Genomic DNA, 22,207 nt, shown 5'->3' on the forward strand with positions numbered 1-22,207 from the left:
ATATGTTTGAGTGTTATATTATGGCGTTGCACTCATCAGTCAACAAGATTATGTCTTATAGCCATTAGGCAAACAGAACAAGCTACTAAAAGTCTCTCTGAATGTGCCTCACTTTCGAGAGCATTCATTTGAGTATGAAAGTGAACTGTACTGTACGTGCTACTTCCGTTTCATCTGTGGATTTAAATGCGATTCGGTAACCAAAAATTTTTCCTCGTCTGAATTAATGTACCAGCTGTATTTACCCTTGAGGTTTGGGAAAATCGCTAGCTTTCACTCTCCCGCTCTTTCATCTGTCCTTGTGATTAGACACACTGTTCAGATTGTCCATTTACAAACTCATATAAAATCAGCCTATAGACTCGAAGTTTAAAAAGTAAGTTATAAATATTCACACTGCATACATGAATACATTCATGCATATCAGTCCAGAAATGCCAAAACCATATACACTAAATAAAAGAATTGTTGGATTTACATAATTCAATAATGGAAATAAGTTATATAAAATATTAACATGTATCCACAGAGGTAACATGTTAAGTTTATTTTAAGAAAACTTATTCAATCATGTGAAAACAGTATCTATGATTGAATTACGTAAATCCAACAATTGGAAAATTACTTGTTGCACTTACATTTTTGAGTTTATTTAATTTGAATTGACCGTTCATTTTAACATTCATGATTATTTGCAATAGCAAAAAAGTTGAATTAGCTTTAGTTTTTATGATTTTTATAATTTCCTCCGCACTATTCAAGAATGTTTTTTTTTTTTTTTTTTTAATTTAAGTGCAACAAAGAATTTTTACAGTATACGTTCAAATGTTTTAAAGGAAAACACCACCATTTTCAATATTTTACTATGTTCTTAGCTCAACTTAGACACATTTATACATACCTATCTTTTTTCAATGCATGCACTTAATCTTTGTACAACATGTCGTGAATGTGTTAGCATTTAGCCTAGCCCAATTCATTCCTTAGGATCCAAACATGGATGAATATAGAAGCCACCAAACACTTCCATGTTTTCCCTATTTAAAGACATGAGTAAGTGGCACAAATAAAACATGGGGATTTTTTAAGAGGATAAAAATGAGAACTACTGTATATTGGAAGAGCACTTAGTTTGCAGCACTTCGACCTCGAGAGCAGTAATATTGACAGAAGTTTGAGCAAGAGGGGGAGGAGTCAGGAGTGATGTTGTTACTGTGCGCCAAGGTCGAAGTGATACAATATAGTTTTCATTTTTATCCACTTAAAAAATCACCACGTTTTATTTTGTGCCACCATACTTACTCGTGTAACTACTCATGTCCCTTTAAATAGGGAAAACATGGAAGTGTTTGGTGGCTTCTAAATTCATCCCTGTTTGGATCCTAAGGAATGAATGGGGCTAGGCTAAATGCTAACACATTCATGACGCGTTGTACAAATATTAACTGCACGCATTGAATAAAGATATGTATGTATTAATTAGTCTAAGTTGAGGTAAGAACATAATAAAATATTGAAAAACGGTGGTGTTTTCCTTTAACTCTTGACTGAAAAGTTTCTCATGACCATAAAAAAAGTATGCTCTAATGTTTGAAATGAATATTGTAGACAAATATATAATAGTGCCAACATATTAATTTCTATTATTAGGAAACTTTAAAAAACAAAAAAGAATGAAAAAAATGCAGTCAATATGAGACGACAATAAAACTACTGTATGGGTAGTGTGGTTTTTAAAGTAGGTATTCTGCTATTTAAAACTATTTTTTAAGAAAGTTCAGACAGACTTTCAACAGCATATAGCATATATTTTATAGCAGCCATGTCTTGAAAGGTTTATATGCTCTTTTTGAATATCCATTTTCCTACGGCAAAAAATAATGGGAACACTAAAAACTGAATGTTAGGATCTGTAAGCACACACAGTTCTCCAGTGTAAGGCACCTCTCATACACAATGTGCAGAGATACGGTAGCAGAAGAACAAAAGTTGACAACTTTTGTCTCTTTCCCTAAAACACCAGAATGAGTGAATAGGCTTAATGGGCAACATCCATGTTTTAGAGTAACAGACAAACTTTTATCTTTATCAGTAATGTAGTATGAAAAAATAACAAACACAAACTCTGCATGATCTAAGCCAATGCTTTTTAATTCCAGTCCTTGCCTCCCCCTTCGGGAAAGATTTTGTCTCAACTGATATGATGCATTAATTAGGGAGCTCTAAAATACTCCCTTGGAGGCAGCATTCCAAGGCATGAACGCACGTCAGAATCCAATGTTTGATTTACTTCCTGACTACCGAGATACCTTCATCGTCTTGTCCCACAATTCTATGTGTGGGCGTGCACGGAGAATGTGATTGGACGAGTTCGAAGAAATAAAATGGCGGCTCAACTGGTAAAGAATTGCACTTGCAGTGCAAAGGTCATGGGTTCGAATTCACTAATAAAAAATGCACTGTATGTCACTTTGAATAAAAGCATCTACAGTCATAAATGTAACAATGTATGTTTTATGAAGGTCAGTAGTTTTTTCCTAAAAGCATTTTGAAACTCACCTCACCAACCATTCCATTCCATGTCCCATTGATCTTCTTGCCATGCTTCCCATTGGTCACCAGGTAGAGATCATAGGTGAATTTGACAGACTTGGCGATCTTTTTGAGGATGTCTATACAGAAGCCCTTGCAACAGCGTTTAATATAGATCCCTGAATCTCCAGTCTGATTTCTAGGGGTGGGGAATTTGGATAAAAACAGATGAGAATATTAATGTTTTAGCATATTTAGTGAAGACAGTGTATGTATGATTTTGATGTGGCTGTTAATCAATCCTTCATCAAAATACCATGTAAAGAATCTGCATGTGAAGAAATTAATCAATGCATCAAGATAACTAATGGCCACAGCAATAATCATTGCATATACTGTGATAGAACAAGGCAATGACCATACAGGTGCTGGTCATATAACTACAATATCGTCAAAAAGTTGATTTATTTCACTAATTCCATTCAAAAAGTGAAACTTGTATATTATATGCATTCATTACACACAGACTGACATATTTCAAATGTTTATTTCTTTAAATTTTGATGATTATATCTGACAACTAAGAAAAATCCCAAATTAAAGTACTGTGAAAAGGTTCAATATTGAAGACACCTGATGGCACACTCTAATCAGCTAATGAACTCAAAACACCTGCAAAGGCCTTTAAATGGCCTCTCAATCTAGTTCTGTAGGCTACACAATCATGGGGAAGACTGCTGACTTGACAGTTTTCCAAAAGACGAACATTGACACCTTGCACAAGGCGGGCAAGACACAAAAGGCGAAGGGAAGGAAAAGATGTGGTAGAAAAATGTGTACAAGCAATAGGGATAACATATTTTTGATGATATTCTAATTATATGACCAGCACTTGTATACCATATATGTAAGCAATAAGGTACGAAAGGCTGTGCTGTATCGTGAATAAGTAACGGCTGAAGGGCCTTGTTAGGCACGACGCGAAGCCGTTACTAAATGTTGCTAAGGGTGCAGTGATCAACAGAACCGTTAGGTGAAGCGGTCATAGCCGTGTTTTATTGTGAATAAAGCACATCTATTGACCAATCAGAATCAAGGATTGGAACTAACGGTTTTATAAATGTATTTATATATTTATATACAGGTTTAAATTAGAGTTGCACCGATAATATAGGTAATAAAAGGCTACCTATACCAACAGCTGATGCATCTCTAGTTTATATTAGACTTTATATATGAAGAGTTTGGTTCCAAAACGCAATAAATCCATTTTGACAAATTTCGGTAAAAACGTGTTTTCTATACCAAGAAAGTGACAAGATGAAAACCACTTTTTTCTGTTACAAACGTTCACATAGCATCTTTAGGTTATTAAAACATAAAAAAATTCAAATCCATAACTTGATTTTCAAAGATTTATTATAAAAACGATTTTTTTTTTCAAAATGCTATAAATCTATTCAATCATGTATAAATGTGCATTCATTTTTGCCATTTTATATTCATTTAGTTGAACAATTGTACACACTGATTAAAAAAATAAACATTAATGGCATTAATCAAAACACTTACTTTGTTATATTGGAACACTGTCATTGCTCCGTTGTCGCTTAACATTTTTCACAGCGATCAGCTGTGATTCTCGTTGACTTTGAGTAAAATTATGGAAAGTTTTTCATAAGATCCCTTGGGGTCAATGTGTTAGCACGAGAGAAGCTAGATGCTGTCGGGAGAACAAGCGTTCGTCTCCCGAGTGCCTCTCGCGTAAATTATTAGATGTTGATGGCTTACGTTTCTTTCCCGTCACAGAAAACCACAGGTTTATCAATGCTATTAAAGTATTATTTCGTTTTTGTTTGTTTGTTGATCACGAAGTACAAAGTAGATGAGGAAAACTAAGACTCTGTGTACTCAACGCACCGCCATGTTTGTTTACATTGTGTGGAATGGTGCGCTGTAATTTGTGGAGCGGATTTATTGCATTCTGTAGAAAAGGAGGAGTGGCGTTTATTGCGTTTTGGGGAAAAATGGGGAATAGATGACAGAATAACAGATTTTGCGTAAAATTAAGAATTTACTTTAAAATACTGAACTAATATAATACTGATTTTGGCAGTAACTCGTTTTTTTGGCGTTTATTGCGTTTTGGAACCAAACTCTTCATATATATATATATTCCATTTTTAGATGTGGTAAACTGCACTTATTTGTCATTTAGGTTAAGGTTGACATTGTTTAAACATTTCTCAGTCTGTCACCCAACATTTTTCTCAGTCTCTGCGGGTTTAAAATCTGTGGTAAATCTGAATTGCAAACTACACTAAAACCGCGTTTCTTGAATCACTGTACTGTTCCAAGCAATAGTCTATAAGTTTCTCACTGGAGTTTAAGCTGCTTTCTACAGGGTACTGTATTCCTCATGCAGGTGCCACTGAGAGGGTCAACATCCTCCACAATAACAAACGGAGCCTCCTCCAGCGTAACAATGGACAGGTGGTCATCCTCACGTTCTTCTGCGTCCGAGTAGAGCTCAAACCGAGGCCACACGTGGTACTTCATACTTAGAGAGCCGTTCTCCCATTTCCCTACCTGTGAAAGAGCAAAGAGAGCAAAAGAGGAAAGATGTATAACAAGTAAGAAAATGAGAGGGCGTTGAGGTTGAAGTGGCTGAGATTGGATTCGTTCAAGCTAAATTTCAGGATTACTAAAACCTTGAATTAAGATAAAGACAGATAAATAGTCCCCTTTAACTAAAAAAGAAACCTACCCGGTCATATTGCCTCTCCTTATCTAACAGAATAATGACCAACTTCGGGTGCATCTGAAAACCATCTTCACTGAAGGAGAGGTTACGCCCTTCAAACGTCACATTCATGAGATACCTAAAAAGAAAAGAGAGGGAACATTTGGTGAGCATCAACGGAAACTGACAGCACATTTCTACAGAATCAGTCCTGCGGTTTTCTGAATCCCTCATTGTCAGCATTTTACACAGCATTACTGTATGCCTATAGGTTTTTGAGCACTGCTGTATCTGTATACGTCCGCATACACATTTACTATTCAGGAAAGCTGGTCTGTTGCTAGAGGCCATAGCAAATTATATTCACAATAGGATGTGGATCTGGCAGCCTCCCGGTCACAAAACCATTATTATGGCTTTTTAATGCATCCCGTTGGATTGTCTTGGGAAAAACAAAGCCCAAAAATGCTCAGGAGAATCCATGGAAAATCATTTATTACAGTGTTCCTCTGACCATAACTCAGAATTAAGTACTGAATATTTTTTTAAATGCACGATATCAACATATCATCCAACCTAAATGTCCAAAGCTTTATTACACTGCACCTGCCTAGGGCACGCAGCTTGGTCAACCACACAGTTCATCTTAAACCTGCAACTAGTCAACCTTCTTGATCCTACCAGATTAGTAAAGGCTCATTCTCCACGCGCTCACCACTGGAGTAACCAGGGATCAGTTCATGCACCTTTACTCTCCTCCATCTTCATCAGATAACTCCGTGCTGTCATCTATATTTTTTCTTCCTCACTGCCCCAGAAGAATGTGCCAAATATCTATTCAAGTCCATGCATAATGCCGTTGGGCGAGTTATGAAGCAATTAACCTCTGTTGTAATTAACCTTTTTCATGTCACTAACCTTCTCTACAGTCAACTTTGTGCAGCGTTTAATGGACTGACTGAGTCTAGTGACTTGCACTTTAGTGACCTCATCTAGGGAAGATAAAACAATGGTCTTTAATTGTAGCTCAGCAATCCCAAAGGCAGTGGTTCTCAAACATTTCGGCATGCCAACCCCCCAACCCCCATTTAGGGTGCATCCTTTTGTGGACCTCCCAAAGAAAATTCACTTGGTTTAATTACACAGAATTTATAATAAATAATGTATTATACTGTATACAATTTGATAAAACTGGACCCCCTGGCTCCATCTTATGCCTCACAGTTTGAGAACCGCTGCCTTAAGGGGTCAATGGCAGAAGGTGTCTGGCATTATTTATGGGTCTCGAACTAATTTGTGCCAAAAAAATAAATGTGTTCATATCTATCCTATGTCCCCATAAAGTATTGTTAACAACATAAAATTAATTATATAAATAAGTAAATACATGAATATGATAACAGCAAGGCTTGGTTTTGTATAATACAGTATGCATCAGGGGGTCTCTGCTCCATATCTCTATCCACCAAGTGATCCATAGCCGAGAAACGGCAAAGACCCCTGACATACTGTAGTGTCTGTATACGGTCTGTTTAAGCATTCATACTATGTTGTTGTTTCTGTCCTTGAGATCCAACCTGAAAACCGGTATTCTCGACATGTTCCAACATTTGCATGATATGTATAGACGGTTTCATCTTCCTGATTCTATGTGTTTAACTTCTGACTAGCTTCTAAACTGAACTCTTACCCCATCGAAAATAACAGATGTTTGGTTTCCTAAAGACGAGGGATCACTGCTATTTGATGGGAGGTTTGGCAGCCGATCTGTAGTTAAGATTGTATACATTATATAAGACACATTTTACACAGTAACGTTAGCTAAGTGTAGTTTTTTTTTGATACGCTTTAGCTATGATTTGAAGGTAATTTACTTGTTTATTTAGCTTGTTATCAGAAATAAACTACTCTAAGCAGAGTTTAGCGGAAGTAATGTGTGTTCAACGAAAATCGTTTGTTTAAGTTGTCAAGAGCAATGTGACTTCACACTGTCAGAAAAATTGTAAAAAAAAAAATGGTCCACCAATGGACCATCAAAAGTACACCTCTGCACCTAAAAAGTTTATATTAGTACCTCAGTGGTGTACACTGGTACCAAAGAGTGCATATTAGTACATTAAAAAATACCAAATGTATACATATCTGGTACATATTAGGACATTTTTGCAAAAGTACTGCCCCAGTGAGGGACATTTGGGGAAATGGGGACATTTCTTGATCCTTTTTGCTGAAAGTGTAATAATAAAGATTGAACACTTATTTGCAGTATTTGTAGTAAAATTATGGGAAATAAATGACAACCAAATGATCAAAAATAAATATAATGGAAATTGCTGTATATCCAAAAAAGTCAGTTATATTATGCAATTAAATTAAAATGTATTTATATGAATTGCTATCCGCTTGTTAAAGAAACAAGACCACATTTTGGGCATTTAGCTTATTCACCGTATCCCCCAGAGTTTGATAAGTCCATACATACCTTTCTCATTTCCGTGCAAGCTGTAACTCTTGTCTGACGCAGCCCCCGCTAGCTTAGCTTAGCACAAAGACTGAAAATGAATGGCTCCAGCTAGCATACTGCTCCCAATAAGTGACAAAATAACGCGAACACTCATAGGAGACACAGCGATCTTTTAACCGTATACATACTGGGAACTATATTCTCAGAAGGCAAAGCACTGCTACTTGGGCGGAGTGATTTGCTCGCAGCACCCCAGAAGCCCCCTAGTGAGGAGCAGAGAGTTTGGTCAGAGTAGTGCAAATCACTCCGCCCATGTAGCAGTGCTTCGCCTTCTGAGAATATAGTTCCCAGTATGTATACGGTTAAAAGATCGCTGTGTCTCATATGACCTTGTTATTTGTACGTGGTGTGACTATGCAAATCATAACACATAAATAGCAAATTGCGTTATTTTGTCACTTATTGGGAGCAGTATGCTTGCTGGAGCCATTCACTTCCAGTCTTTGTGCTAAGCTAAGCTAGCGGGGGCTGCGTCAGACAGAGTTACAGCCGATGAGAGAGGTATGTATGGACTTATCTAACTTTGGGGGATACGGTGAATTAGCCTGGTCCAACCAGACTCGTACATTCATTTCATTTGTACAGAGAGTCTGGCCACGCTCCATTGCAAAGCGTTACTTCCGTTAAGGAGGGTCCATTGTTGAAGTTTAAAACTATTGGATCTGCCCAGAGTCACTCAGGATCTGCCAAAGCCAATCGCTAACGTGTTGTTGTGACGTATATCATGCACCGAAACCGGACGGAAACAACAAGTCAGAATAATCAGACAAACAAAACTTAGTTTGATATGATGATTCTCAGTCTCCCAGAATCAAAGACAGCAATATATTAACTAATCATAAAAATTCCACGTCCATAAATCCATGTCTAGTCATCTCGGATTTTGTTTTCGAGATAAAAATTAGGATTGTGTGTTTTTTAGTTTTTCATTATGATTCGATGGTATTATAGCCGTTAATTTCTGATATTTTTCTATGACATCTGTGAGCGGTTGGACCAAGAAGAGGCGCATGACGTCAGACTTAACAACCGGATAGTTTCAAAGCAGCTTTACAGGAAAAAGAAAACATGTAGAAAACATACAGTATAGAAGAGAATACATTGCATTATTGGAAGTTTTATTGTCCTGAGACTATAAGACATCTAGGGCCAGATTTACTAAATGTGGCAAATTAGCGCAATTCCAAAAAAGCGCAAATGGGAGTGGTAATTTCTGTGGGTTATTTAAAAAGGCGCAAATTAAATAAGAAAGGGGCAACATCTGATTTCCATAATGACCACACAATCTACTAAGAGCAGTGCAAATTAGTTCAGGGTCGCAAATAAGCAGAGCTGATGAGGTGTGGGTGATTAACTAACATGTGATGCACTTGAGTTCAGCACCACGGACATCACAGCTAATAATGCCATAGGACACTGAAAAGAACTGGAGGACAAAAAGATGAAAGTTTACAACAAAATGCTATTGTGTGACTTCTATTAGTGACTCCTTTTTTATATCATCCAGCAAAAAAATAACAAGGCTTGGCAAACAATATTTTATACAGTATAATCTAAACTCTCAAAAGGATCTTATTTATTTGTAGAACAGTGTGCCATACCATATCAAATATCATATAAAAACTATAATGTCAAAAAAGAAATACTGCATTCTCATAATAATAGTGACGTCAAAAAGATCACACTGACCATTGGAAAGCCATTTGCTTTTTTCCATCTTGGGTGTGAAATTTATGATTCAAAAGAGCTGACCTGATTTAGACAGTGACAGTAAATCAGCCCGCGGTCAGGTGTGCGTGTTTGTGCCCTTGAGCCGAGATACAAACGCAGATTTTCATCACAGAGCGAGTATCACGTATGTGTGTCAACAAGTTTTGTGTCAGAGCCAGTAAAAACTCTGCTGCTCTCCTCGCTCCCTGCCTCCATCTGTGGGCTGTCGTCGCTATGACAACAATCGGCCTCACAAAAACGACTCACACCACACAAGAAATAAAATATCTGCTCTAAACAACACAGACTGAAAGAGAAATATAGAAACAGAGAGAGGGAAAGACTGAACAAATAGATGGCTCGTCGCCAGCGATTTGTGTGTTGCAAGTCTCTTTCAATGAGGTCCTTAGAGGGAGCGCTCCTAATTCCGGTTGTCCAAATACCAACTATAAACAAATGAGTAACTGTCCTCTAAGTAAATGACAAAAGACGGATGACGTGAACTCCACAGCTTCACTCTCATTGGCTTTCGTTCCGAAAGTCGCTCATCATTTGCACAAAGTTAAACTGTTTCCGACTTTGTCGCACAGCAGGACATGCCAACTTCCTGTCACCTACGGTTGCTGTCGCCGGAAATCGGCAAGCTCCAACTGAAATTAATGAGATCGCATTGCTCCACTGTTGATAGTCACTGGCAGTGTGCATTCAGCTTAAGTTGCTGTAACAATGTGTTTATTTGTGCACACAATGAAATTTGCTCCAGGTGGATTAAAAGTCAACCAATAAGAGAAACCAAATCAATAAGAGAAATATTTACCAAATACAGTAATATATGGGGGTAATTAAAGTTTTGCACGTGCACGTTTGAATGTAGCCGCTTGGTGCGACGCGCTCTCCAGGCACAGCGGTGGCGCAGCTAGTTAAAAATACCTAAACTTTTCAGAATTCCGCATAGAAAGCATGTTGAAAAGAAAAATAGGAAATGGCACGGTAACGTTTTCTGCGCAATTTTAGACTCGAAATGTAAACGGCCACTTACACACTCTCCCACAATTACAAATACAGAACACGCATTTTCCATTGACTTCTGTATATGCATATACCTTTAATTTAATCTATGTCAATCTTGTTATTTTTGTCAGTCAAAGTTTATTTATGTATTGGCTGGTCCTCATAATGTACAGTAGCTACCCTGATGCTTTACTGGGAAATCTGACACACCAAAAAGTGGCCAAATTTCACCAACACACACATCTTATAAAAAACATGGCTATGTGTACATTGTATTAGTTTATGAATATAAGACCATGGTAATGCCATAGAGACAGAGCGCAGTTATGCTAATTTGAAAACCACGCCCACCGGGGGGGAAATAATCCAACCGTCTCCATTGACTTTGTATAGCGAGAGGCCGCCTCCTTGTCATTTCTGGCTTATAACAAAAACAAAATAATGCATAAAAGCTAAAGAAATAAAAAAACACAGAAATAAGTTTTTATAAGCTGTCGAGCTGTAAAACTCAGCCTTTAAGGAGAAAATAGTGGATCGCCGACTACGTTTCCCCCTAGTGGACGCAGTTCTACTAATAGGAGTACTATGAAAAGTTGCCGGTTTCCACTTTTGTGTCTTTAAACGCTCGTTTTTCGGGGTTGACAGCTTATAAAAACGTATTTCTGGGTTTTTTGGCTTGTTAGCTGTACATCTTGTCACGCAGCAGCTTTTATGCTTTATTCTGTTTTTTGTTATAAGCCAGAAATGACAAGGAGGCAGCCTCTCGCAATACAAAGTCAATGGAGACGGATGGATTGTCCCCCCCCCGGTGGGCGTGGTTTTCGGGTTATGACGCGCTGCGCTATGTCTCTATTGCTTTATAGACATGTGGTACCAAATGTAGAAACATGGCGGCGACTTCCATGTAAAGAGACCTGTGGTGTATGTAGATAAAAACAGTTAATTCTAAGTTAATAAAAACAGGTTACAGTTAATTACGTAAGGTCTTTATAAAACACTGATAATATAGTTATATATATATTATATTGCATTTCTGTCAAGAGATCCTTCAAAAAGTCCCACATTGCACCTTTAAATGGTAGAAAATGTTCATATTTGACCCAATCATGGCTTAAAACAGAGTGTATGTTCACACCTGATCTGTTTAACCTACAACCACAAACTTGAACGGCATCAGCTCTCAGAAGTGTGCGTCATGGCTGCCTGTTTGGATTCCTGACACAAGTGCGAATGTACAACCTCAAACTGCCTTCAGAGAGAATGAAAGTGAGAACGTGTGCGAGAGAGAGAGACCGAGCAGCATATAAAATGCGTTACCATGGTGCCCACAACCATAGCAATCTCCAAGCAATCTGCTGTGTTGCCATGGGAACAGTAATCTCACCCGAGAGAGAGAGAGAGGAAGACGCGTGGTGTGAGGACGAGCATCTTCTGCACTTACAGCTAGACACATGATGCAGTAGAGTCCCATTTATCCGTCTCCATAAATACAAACAGATCGATATTCAACATGACAGCCAACCAGATTTATCATATTCAACATTTTTCAATTCTAGCATTGATCTGACGCTGGAAAAGTCATCTTTAGATTTACAGTGCGGCCATTGAAAGCGCAACCATTCGAGCGTTCATGAATTACTGTCTCACATTTGAGATTTTCCTCTCATATGTAATTTCTGGTCTGACATAACATCTAACATCTATACCGTATAACAACAGCCTGACACTTTGCTGTTTTGTAGGACTTGTCAATCTTTTGAAATCTTCAGAGGTCAACAGGGAACAGCTTGAACAGCTATTGGGAAATTATATATGATTATTGCATCAAACTAAAAAATGGAACAACAAAATGGCGGCATAAAAAACAAAACACAGAATTGATGTTAAACTAAACAGGATTTAGTATAAACTGAGCAATCTGTCCATTCTTCACAGTAAAAATCACAATTAGTATGCAATGTAATAGCACATGTGCAAATCAATATATGCATAAAATTGAGTCTGTTAAAGTGTGTATAGGTTTTAAAATGTGTGTGTGTGTGTGCATGTGTGTTTTAATGTTATGTTTTATAATTAAAGCAGATTATATGCTTCTGGGCATGAATGTCGTCGGGGGGACGTTGAATCAAGCCCTGTGATGTGGGGAGTCACTAAATATGTCTTTAGACTTCGAGGACTGAGCCGCCATTGTAATTTGATCCGGGTCTTTTGGGTGAACTATAGATTAATTACCCTTTTTACCTCTATTACACAGGATGTCATGTAATGAACAAAGCCCTCCTCAGGGAAGTCTTTGTAACCACACCATCAATATACAAAACAAACCAATTCGTACACACCTCATGTCTCCTTAAAGGTACACCCACCCACCTATGGGAACTGAATTGCATATACTGTATGCTTACAGCAAAGTATTTTAATAAAGAGAGAGTGTTTATTTGTATTTTCTAATTGAGAAAGGAAAAATAAATGAAGGTGTGAAGCAGAACACAGAGAGAAAATGCAAGCGAAAGCAAACATTTATTTTATCATTAAGTTATAAAAACATTTCTATTTAAATAGTCACAATAGTCTCTAGATCGTACGAGTTTCAACTCGGTAATCGAATTCAAAGTGGTCAGAAAAATGCAATCAAGTTAACACCGCAGGGTGCAACTTTTAATAGCAATTACACTTAAGTTTTCAATTTTAGCAGTTTAATGTTTTTATACAGTATAAAGAGCGCAAAAGAAGCAGCTACCGAACGATATCCTGACCTACTTCTGTGGATGGTATTGTCAGCTTTTTTAGCAGTGCCTAAAAGTATAATAAAACCATCCAAAACCACCTTATTAAACTTGCTGGGCATCAAGTTTGCTGGCCATTCAGTGAATCTGAGCTTAGCAGCCTGAGGGGTTACAATTAACTGAAGTGGAGAATAAAAGCCTCTTCACAGGCCATAAGCACTAAAGAAGAGTCAAAACAAACCAAGCATTCGTGAAGAAAGTGCATAGAGGATGTGCACACAACCACACACTGTAAAAATTTAACTAAATTTAACCAAACATCTGGCAACTTAAAGGAACAGTATGTAAGAAATGTATATCAATGAATCATTAAATGGCCCTGATATGTCACTAGACATTAAGAAATCATTATCATTTCAAATACTTATATCACTCACAACAGTGGTCCGGCCAGGATATTATCATTTTAAAAGTGGAGTTGCAGCCCTCAACTGATGTTTATGTTGTCATTTTGTGTATTGGCCACCAGTTGTGTGATTGCAGTACCAGTTTTAGCCACAAGTTTTGTGATTGCAATACCAATTTTGGCCACAATCCTACATACTGTTCCTTTAAGTATTTCTTTCAGTGTGTTTGTGTGCAGATCAACTGTTAGACTTTTGGTCCTTTATAAAAAACAACGATCAGAAAACACAAAACTGGTGTAAAAAACATTGTGTTAGCAGAGCACAAGGTCATGGGTCTGAACCCAAGGAGCACATATACAAAAATGTGCTCCTTGAGTAAAAGTGTCTGCCAAATGCATAAAATGAGATATAGTATTTTTATAACATCTGAAAATATTCATTAAATCATTAAATGTCTATAAAACATAATAATCTATTAATAAATATATATAAAAATATTTAGATGTGCCTTGATAAATATTAAGAATTAAGGAGTTCAAATGCAAAACCCCTGCCATGTTTTCTTGTAAATAAGCATTTTTATTAAGCTCTAAATGTTTAGGTCCAGTAATTTAACTTTAATGGCACTGAAAAGGTTATTGGTCAGTAACTGAAATGCCTTACTTTTTACAAACGTCACTTTAGTTATTTTTATTTATATTTAAAACAATTTAAAATAAAGTGCATGCAGGCTTTTTTGGCAAAAACCTAAACTTCTACAAAAATCTATTTCTTTGGACAAGACGGTAAACAGTTGCTAAATCACTAAGGATGCAACTTAAAACACTGCAAATAATAAAAGTCAGAATGAAAAAATTAAAAAAACAACTGAACCACACAATAGGAGGCGCTGTGATCCTTGTGACTGCCACATTGAAGTTTGAATGTGATTCACAGCGTTGTTTATTCAGGCCCTGTCCCTGTCGGTCTCGTGGCCTTAGAGGCTGGACACACCAAAACTTTTAAACGCGGCTGAAAACGCCTTGAGGACGCCGAATGCCATCTGTTTTTCAGCTGAGTGCCAGCTTTCTTCAGCTGAGCGCTTTGGTAGCTGTGATACTTCAGCTGCGAGCCGGTTGGTTGCTGTGGTAATGTCCCGCCCCTCCTCCACTGTGATTGGGTGGCCGTGTGAGAACTGACATTGACGAGCGGAGCTAACCCCTTAAAGGCGTTCTAAGCGAATCGGTTTGTTGATTTTTGAAATGTGTTTTCAAACAAACTGAGCGTAGTTAACTCCTCCCCCTCCCTTCCGTGCTTTCATGAACGCGCCCAAACCCAACCCCCAAATCCTTCTTGGCGTTTATTGGCTGGAACACTTTGTTTTGTTTTGTGGTGCAGGTTTGGCCACTGTGTTTATATTGAAGTTTTTAGAGCCTGGGCTGTCTACAGAGATCGTGTTTTTTTACAGTTTGATCAGCGGACAGGCAGCAAGCAGATAGTGAAGAGATGTTTGCTGTATGTAGCAAAAAATGTTTTATGGTCTAAAACGCGTGAATTCGCTTAGAGAGCCTTTAAATTGTCATCTTTAAGCTCTGAAGTGTGCTCATCAGCGCCCCCTTTTGCACCTTCGATGCGTCTTCGGCGAAACCCGCACTGCTGCAGGCTCCACGCACTTTACCAACCCAGAAGTCCTTGCAAAGAGCAATCAAATGACGGATGGGAGGAGTTCACAATGATGGGCAACTTCTCTTCCGCTTGAGTCTGTCCCTAAATACAACTCCGGTGCACCCTCGTGGACTCACATCAAGGGTCCCTAAAGTCTGCAATACATGATGTCATCAAAGTATGAACTCTGAGGAAGCCCACAAGTCCGCAGTGTGCCATTTGGGACAGGGCCTCAATTTATCTTTTGTGTATTTAAAGGATTTTGCTGAAAAATTCTGCCAATTAACCATTGGCCTAAACTTCTCTTTACTCTTTTTTTTTTTAGTTTTTTTAGTGGCAGCTCTTGACTGCTCATCCGAAGGGAGCAAATTCAAAATATGTGTTCGGAGTGTCATGTGTGTTGCTTGTGTTTTCAAAATATGTGTTTGTTGCGGCATGTGAACCATGTGCTTCACGTGTTTGTCAAAATAAGTGCCTGCTGCACACACGTCAAAACCATTTATGATAAAAGAGACGCTCAAGTTCAAAAACTACACGCAAGGCGCTTCCTTAACAGTAAACTCGCATGAGAGTATCTGGCAAACGCGAGCGTCTCTATATCACAAACCCTTTAGACGCGTCTGCAGCAGGCACTTATTTTGACAAGACACGTGATGCACATAGGATCACTCGACGCGCAGAACACATATTTTGAAATTACGAACCACACACATGACGGGCTACATATATGTGTTGACGAACTTTGCATCGTGCGCCCTTGAAAAAAGAAGTCACAGGCCGCCACTGGTATCACAACCACTTACGAGAATAACCTGCTTATGGTCCTCTCAAATGATTTGCCCAGGTTAAGCACAAGTAACTCCATTTGACCCCGCTCTCAACTTTTATAGGACATGTGTATCAAATTTAACCTTCTAATACCGTGCCGAAACCTTCAGCTGACCTCAGAAGAAACCCCTGAGGCTGTGTCGGACCCTTAACCATCGCAGAACATGACCCAGTCATCCGAAAAGCCCTCAATCATCACTGACAGATCCACCACGGAGCATGGTGGGTGTTCTAGAATGATAATAGTGAATCCTGGAATGCCATTTAAATCGTCTCCATCATTGTGGAAACGGATCATTAGAGTCCTCAAGAGGTCATGGAGCCTGATGGTTTTCATTTAGCCCACCTCATAACACTGTCATTCAAAGACACCTGCGTGTTTGTGTGTTGGGTGCAGAGCATCCCAGCTGTGTGCCGCAGGATGATTGAAAAACCTGCTCTCCCACAAGACTCCTACAAACAAAACAATTTCCTCCGTTTTGTAGTTATGGCCACGCCCGCCGACAGGGGGGGACAAACGGGTCTGTTGTCCCGGGCCCAGGGTGGGGTGGGGCCCAGAGGGGGGCCCAGAACTGGAACCTATGGAATAATTGATAAAAAATAAAGAAAATATTTGATTCATTTGATTTGAAGTTCAGTACGCTCAAAATGTCCTGTCAGACTCAGCACAAGTCCGGTGCTCAGAAAAGAAAAGAAAAGAAGAAAATATAGGCATTATAGAGGAAAATAGAATTCCTATATCCCCAATAGGAATCTGTGACCGCAGATATAGTCACTGCATCGCGAGTGTTTAGAAGTCTGTGCTGTTTGCTGTGAGGTTTTTATGAGAGAAAGCACAAACTATTTAATATTTAATGTGTAAAACTTGAATTTGAAATAAAACTTACCGCGGAGAAGATATTGAATTCGCTATCGTCTCTATTGCTAAGTGATGCGAAAATTATTTATTATTTCAAATCCGTTTACAAGATAAATATACATTGTGTTGTTAAACAGATGAAATTATCTTGATATAGCTACATTAATTATGAGAAGCCTTTTCTTTTTAATGTTACACTGTAGACAGTAATATATGTAATTTATATAAAACTCTATGGTCGTGACAGTACATTGTCCATTATCTGTTGGTCCAGTTTAATTCATGGTAATCCTTTAATAAAATGTAATTATAAAATATTTTATTGTTTTGTAATATTCACAGCGCACATTCTCTCAGATCGTTTTAAAACATTTTTAATTATTCTGCAAAATTCCGCATAGATTTTGCAAAAGAAATCCGCAGAAATAGAAAAAATAACTCCTTACACAGATTCCTTACACAGCTGTACTACTCTTGCAGCAATTAAAGCAGTTCAGATTTGTTTTAAATGGCAAAATAGTTATATTTCTTTTTTTATTTACATTTTAGAGTATTTTTGTTTGTTCCAACAAGCGGTTCGCAGCCGACAGCAAGTTGACGACATGTTTGATGAATTGAACTCTCAAATCAACACTTCACTTGCCTATAATAACAACTATATAAAATATATATTTTCAGCATATCACAGTGTTAGTTTAAACGTTTATTATCAACACACACTATTTTTAAAAAGCGGAGGCAGGTTGCTCTGCTGCTCGCAGCTGCAACGGGTGCAGAAATAAAAAAATGAAAAGGGCTATAGCTACAAAACGAAACGAAATAAACATGAAACGAATAAACATGCAACCTGCCTTATCTTACAACTTCGCTATGCATATATATATATGTATTATAGATTATGGGCCCTATCTTGCACCCAGCGCAATTGACTTTGTCAGTGACGCATGTATCATTCGTATTTTGCGCCGGCGCACAGCGGGGTTTTTCCCTCCACAGATGCACGTCAGCAAACTAGGGAATGAACTTGCGCTCCCTGGGCGGTTCAGCGCAAAAAGGAGGCGTGTTGCGGCGCAAACCATCTCTTATGCTATTTTGCAGTTTCAAAAAACAATTGCGCTACTAACCAAAAAAAACTAGTCTAAAGTCAGTGGCGCGTTGCGCGTGGTTCATTATGCTATTTTAAGGGCGCATGCTTGACCATAATGTATAGCGTGCACAACGCGCATACACTTTGCTTATCTAATCTACACAGATGCAACAGTTATTTTTGCAAATCATAAATTGTTACACTTAAAAATATTAATACACGAGATAAGGGGAATCATAGTGGTGAGCATTGTGGTGATAGTTTTTATTTATTCACATGCAAATAACGATTAAAATATTTTCATAACTTTGTTGTGTGGCTGTATTACGTTTATTTTATGTAAATAATAGTTAAAATGTTTTCATAAGAAACCTTAATGTATATGAACTTGATTTGTAAGAGTACTTTGGGGTTGGACCTTGCTTGCGTTTCTTGGGTCCGATTTCAAAGCCCCCAAACCCTTTCAGCGGTGAGGGTGGACGCAGCGATGTCCTCTGCTGGCGTCAAGTCCTGAGGCAGATCCACCTCCCTTACACGGCGTGCCCGATTTATGCTGGCAAGCGTGGGATTCCCCCGTACAAGGACGTCGGTCTCCTCGGCTGTGAACCGCTCCTGGCGTGCGCCTGGTAAATCCGTCACAATAATAGCAACCCGCCATGGAACTTGCGCCCTTGCGTTTAAAGGGAATGTTGGCTAGCGTTCTGATTGGTTTATTTGACGTTACGCCCAAACCACACCTATGAATAATGAACCTACTTCAGACCAACCCCTTATTGATTTGCGCCCGGCGCAAGAGTTATTTCTCACGCCGGGAAAATAGCAACAGCGCCCAAGATCCGCCCACAAACTCACTTGCGCGTTGCGCTTCGCACTTGCGTTTCAGATCGTTAAAATAGAGCCCTATGTCTTGGATGCTGTTTGCATAGATTATGCGCAGTATACAAGGTTTTAATCTAGTCCTCCATTAATATTTTTTCCCGGTGCGCTGAAGGTCCTGCTGTTAAATAAGCAACAGCTGCATTGTAAATGTGTGGCTGGCTGTGCTTATAGCGGACTCGTGCTATAGGTTAAAAGTCTTACTACGTTTGTTTTGCAATCATCGTCTGTCAAAATGTTATTTTAATTAAATTGAAAAATATAAAAAGATGGAGAAGCCTAAATAAGCCCTAGGTCCGCCCGCGTATCAGCTGTGACGTTAAAATTGGCCGAAACCCGACCTGAGGGGTGTAAAAAGGTCGGGTCGGGCTTGGGCTGAAATGCAGGGCTCTACCCTCAGTCGCATTCATTGAGAAAAATCTAATGCATGCTCATCATGAAAGCTCTTTACAAAATAATATCCCTCGGGGCTTTTGGTTCAAAGGCGTGCATGTTTGGAGAAATATTGATTGAGTTTATATGTTTACTTCAAATTTCTAAAGAGAGGAGTAATATTTATTCAATTTTTAGTCCAAACACAGCATAATATTAGCTGAAGTTGTTTTACTGATATTTCCAATAGTCTGTTCATAATTCATACGTGATTATGATATTTTGTTTCAGTATACAGCCTCAGTACACTGAAAAAAATGATTCATTGAATTTAATCCGTTTTTTTTTTAAGGTAAGTGGTTGCAATCAATTTATTTAAGCTTCATTTAAACAAAAGTTTTATATTTTATTTTACTTTACTAATCTTTTTGTTTAAATGTAGCTTAAATAAATTGATTGCAACCACTTACCTTAAAAAATGTATTAAATTCAATGAATATTTTTTTTCAGTGTACTACATTTAAAGGTGCGGTGTGTAAATTTTAGAAGCATCTAGGCTCAATCCACTGCTCACCCCTCGCTTTTGAAACGCATAGATAAGCTACAGTAAAACATGTCATCGTCAGAGACAACTTAGTAAATAAAGTTTGTCCGTTAAAAGTTTCTGTAGAAACATGGCAGCACAAAATGGCGACCTCCACGTAAGGGGACCCTCTGTGTATGTAGATAAAAAACGTCTCATTCTAATGTAATAAAAACATAACGGTTCATTATAAAAAGGTCTTTATACACCCCTGATAATATAGTTTAGTATATTATTTTGCATTTCTGTCAAGAGATCCTTCTAAAAATTACGAAAAGCACCTTTAACTAAATGTTTTATACAATGTATAATATGCAATATTCGTGGGTCCTGAATCTGATAATGCCAAATGTCTTGTTACCAGTAAAAAGTAAGGGGTGGGGGGCCCTCTAAGATTATCTTGTCCCGGGCCCAGGCAAGACTGTCAGCTGGCCTGGTTATGGCTACTTTTCTTTCTGCTGTTCTAGCTATTGCTTCGTTTCAAAATGTTTGCGAGACATTGGAACAAACTTATCTTCTCCAAAAATCCACCTCATAGACATCTACCTAATTAAACAAATACAACTATCTTGTTCTCTCAGACACTATGTCCGCTGGGTAACGGTTGTAAATGCACCATTCACAAACAGTGTAAAAGTGTTTTTAAGACTTAATTACTTGTTTTTCTCATTTAAACAAACAAAGCTTTTCATAACAACCCAGCTATATATCTTCATAACGTGATCTCCGGGCTACAAATGGTTCTGGAAACATTATAAATGTTTAATTGAACATGTAAACGCAACCTTGTTTTATTAATGATTGATGATGCATTTGTACAGAACTCAATTAAATGCATTAAGTGGCATCGACTAGCCCGGTTTTCAGCCAAGCAAAAGAATTAACTGCTCCTTTGCATAAATGCTTAGAAAAGGCTTCCAAATTAAGCATCGTGCATTTAAACAAGTGTTTTTTTTAGCTATAGCTGGGGAGGGAAATAAAGTGTGCATTAACATTGTAAAGAGCAACATTTTAAAAGAAGAGAGAGCAGTGTGCAGGATTTAATCTCAGAGTATGCACATGGTAATGTTTGTGTCTGAATTGAGTCTTTATTCTAAATGATCCACAAATAAATATAAAGAGTTTCAAAAAAAAATTTTTTAATGCACGAATGCACAATAAGCGAACCGTAAATATATGTTAGACATACATTATACAAGAAGGAATATATAAATATATTTTAATTGAAGTTATCCACATTTGTGGATTTAAAACATTTCTAAATGTCAAGACATGCACAAAAATCCACAAAAAGTTGTACTCCGTCCCCTGTCTACCCCAGCCGATCAGACAACAAGCACACCGCGCTGACCAAACGTGCAAATTCTCGATTTAACCAATCACATTTTGTTCACCAGTTGGGCTGGAAACACAGTTGTATTCCATCGGACTTTTCTAAAATATCGGGGTATTTAAACTGGCTATTTCTCAATCTGAAGGCTGCAGCCTCCAGACAGTGTTGTGCCTGAACGAGTTATTGAACGAAAGTTCATGAACTCATTCATATTTTGGGCGAACGTGAACTGAATGTACTGTATTACTGTCTGATGAACGTTACTGTGAACTCGTTCATTCTGGAGCTTGTGAACGGCACGTTCTCTCAATTTAGCGTCGTTCAATATGGTGCCAGATTTCTATAGAGTCTTCCATGTGAAAACCCGGCTATAACACACTGTAAACAGGCCTTAATGTGTAGCGGAAAACACACCCAATATGGCAACACCAGCGTTTCACGGCTGCATGCGTCATCAAAACAACACTGACTCTGGACGCTGCTGAAATCCCTGCTGCACCACTCACATAGTTTAACATTAAATAATATCATATATGCCCTAAATCGTTAATGATTAACATAGGCTGCTAACGCATATTCTGGATCTTGAAATAGACTCTGACTAAGCTCAAGCTATTTAACGTGCACGTGCGATGTGCAATACCTTCGAGTTGTCATACACGCGATGCCTCGCAATGCTTCTCACCCGAGGTGCGACCCCCTTGAAGCACCCGGCTAGCCTTTCAAGGTATGTGCAAGCAAATACAAAAATTAAAAGACAGTCATTGCTAATCTAAACCCTAGTTGGATAAGGATTTAAAGTTGGATATGAAGATGAAATCTAACACATTGACCTTCAGTGTTAAAACTGATAAAATAATTGTTGTCTGTGGTTCTATATGGGCTATAATGCCAATTATAGAAAAAAAATATGGGGAAAAAGAACTATAAATTAGTAAATTTTTGGAACTGTGAACTAGTTTAAATTTTTTA

General features: G+C 38.1%; 1 protein-coding gene across 5 annotated transcripts in view; it reads right to left on the reverse strand.

The window, feature by feature from the left end:
- grin2bb (glutamate receptor, ionotropic, N-methyl D-aspartate 2B, genome duplicate b) overlaps nucleotides 1-22,207 on the reverse strand; it is a 129,896-nt gene that overhangs the window by 20,269 nt on the left and 87,420 nt on the right. For all 5 annotated transcript variants that reach the window (XM_073814192.1, XM_073814191.1, XM_073814190.1 and 2 more), the window contains exons 7-9: nucleotides 5,296-5,414; nucleotides 4,913-5,117; nucleotides 2,560-2,731 (exon numbers count right to left, since the gene is read on the reverse strand). In XM_073814192.1, coding sequence (XP_073670293.1) covers nucleotides 2,560-2,731; nucleotides 4,913-5,117; nucleotides 5,296-5,414 — 496 coding nt within the window. The remainder of the gene's footprint in view (nucleotides 1-2,559; nucleotides 2,732-4,912; nucleotides 5,118-5,295; nucleotides 5,415-22,207) is intronic.

The sequence above is a fragment of the Paramisgurnus dabryanus genome, chromosome 4 (assembly GCF_030506205.2).
Source record: "Paramisgurnus dabryanus chromosome 4, PD_genome_1.1, whole genome shotgun sequence".
NCBI classification, from domain to species: domain Eukaryota; kingdom Metazoa; phylum Chordata; class Actinopteri; order Cypriniformes; family Cobitidae; genus Paramisgurnus; species Paramisgurnus dabryanus.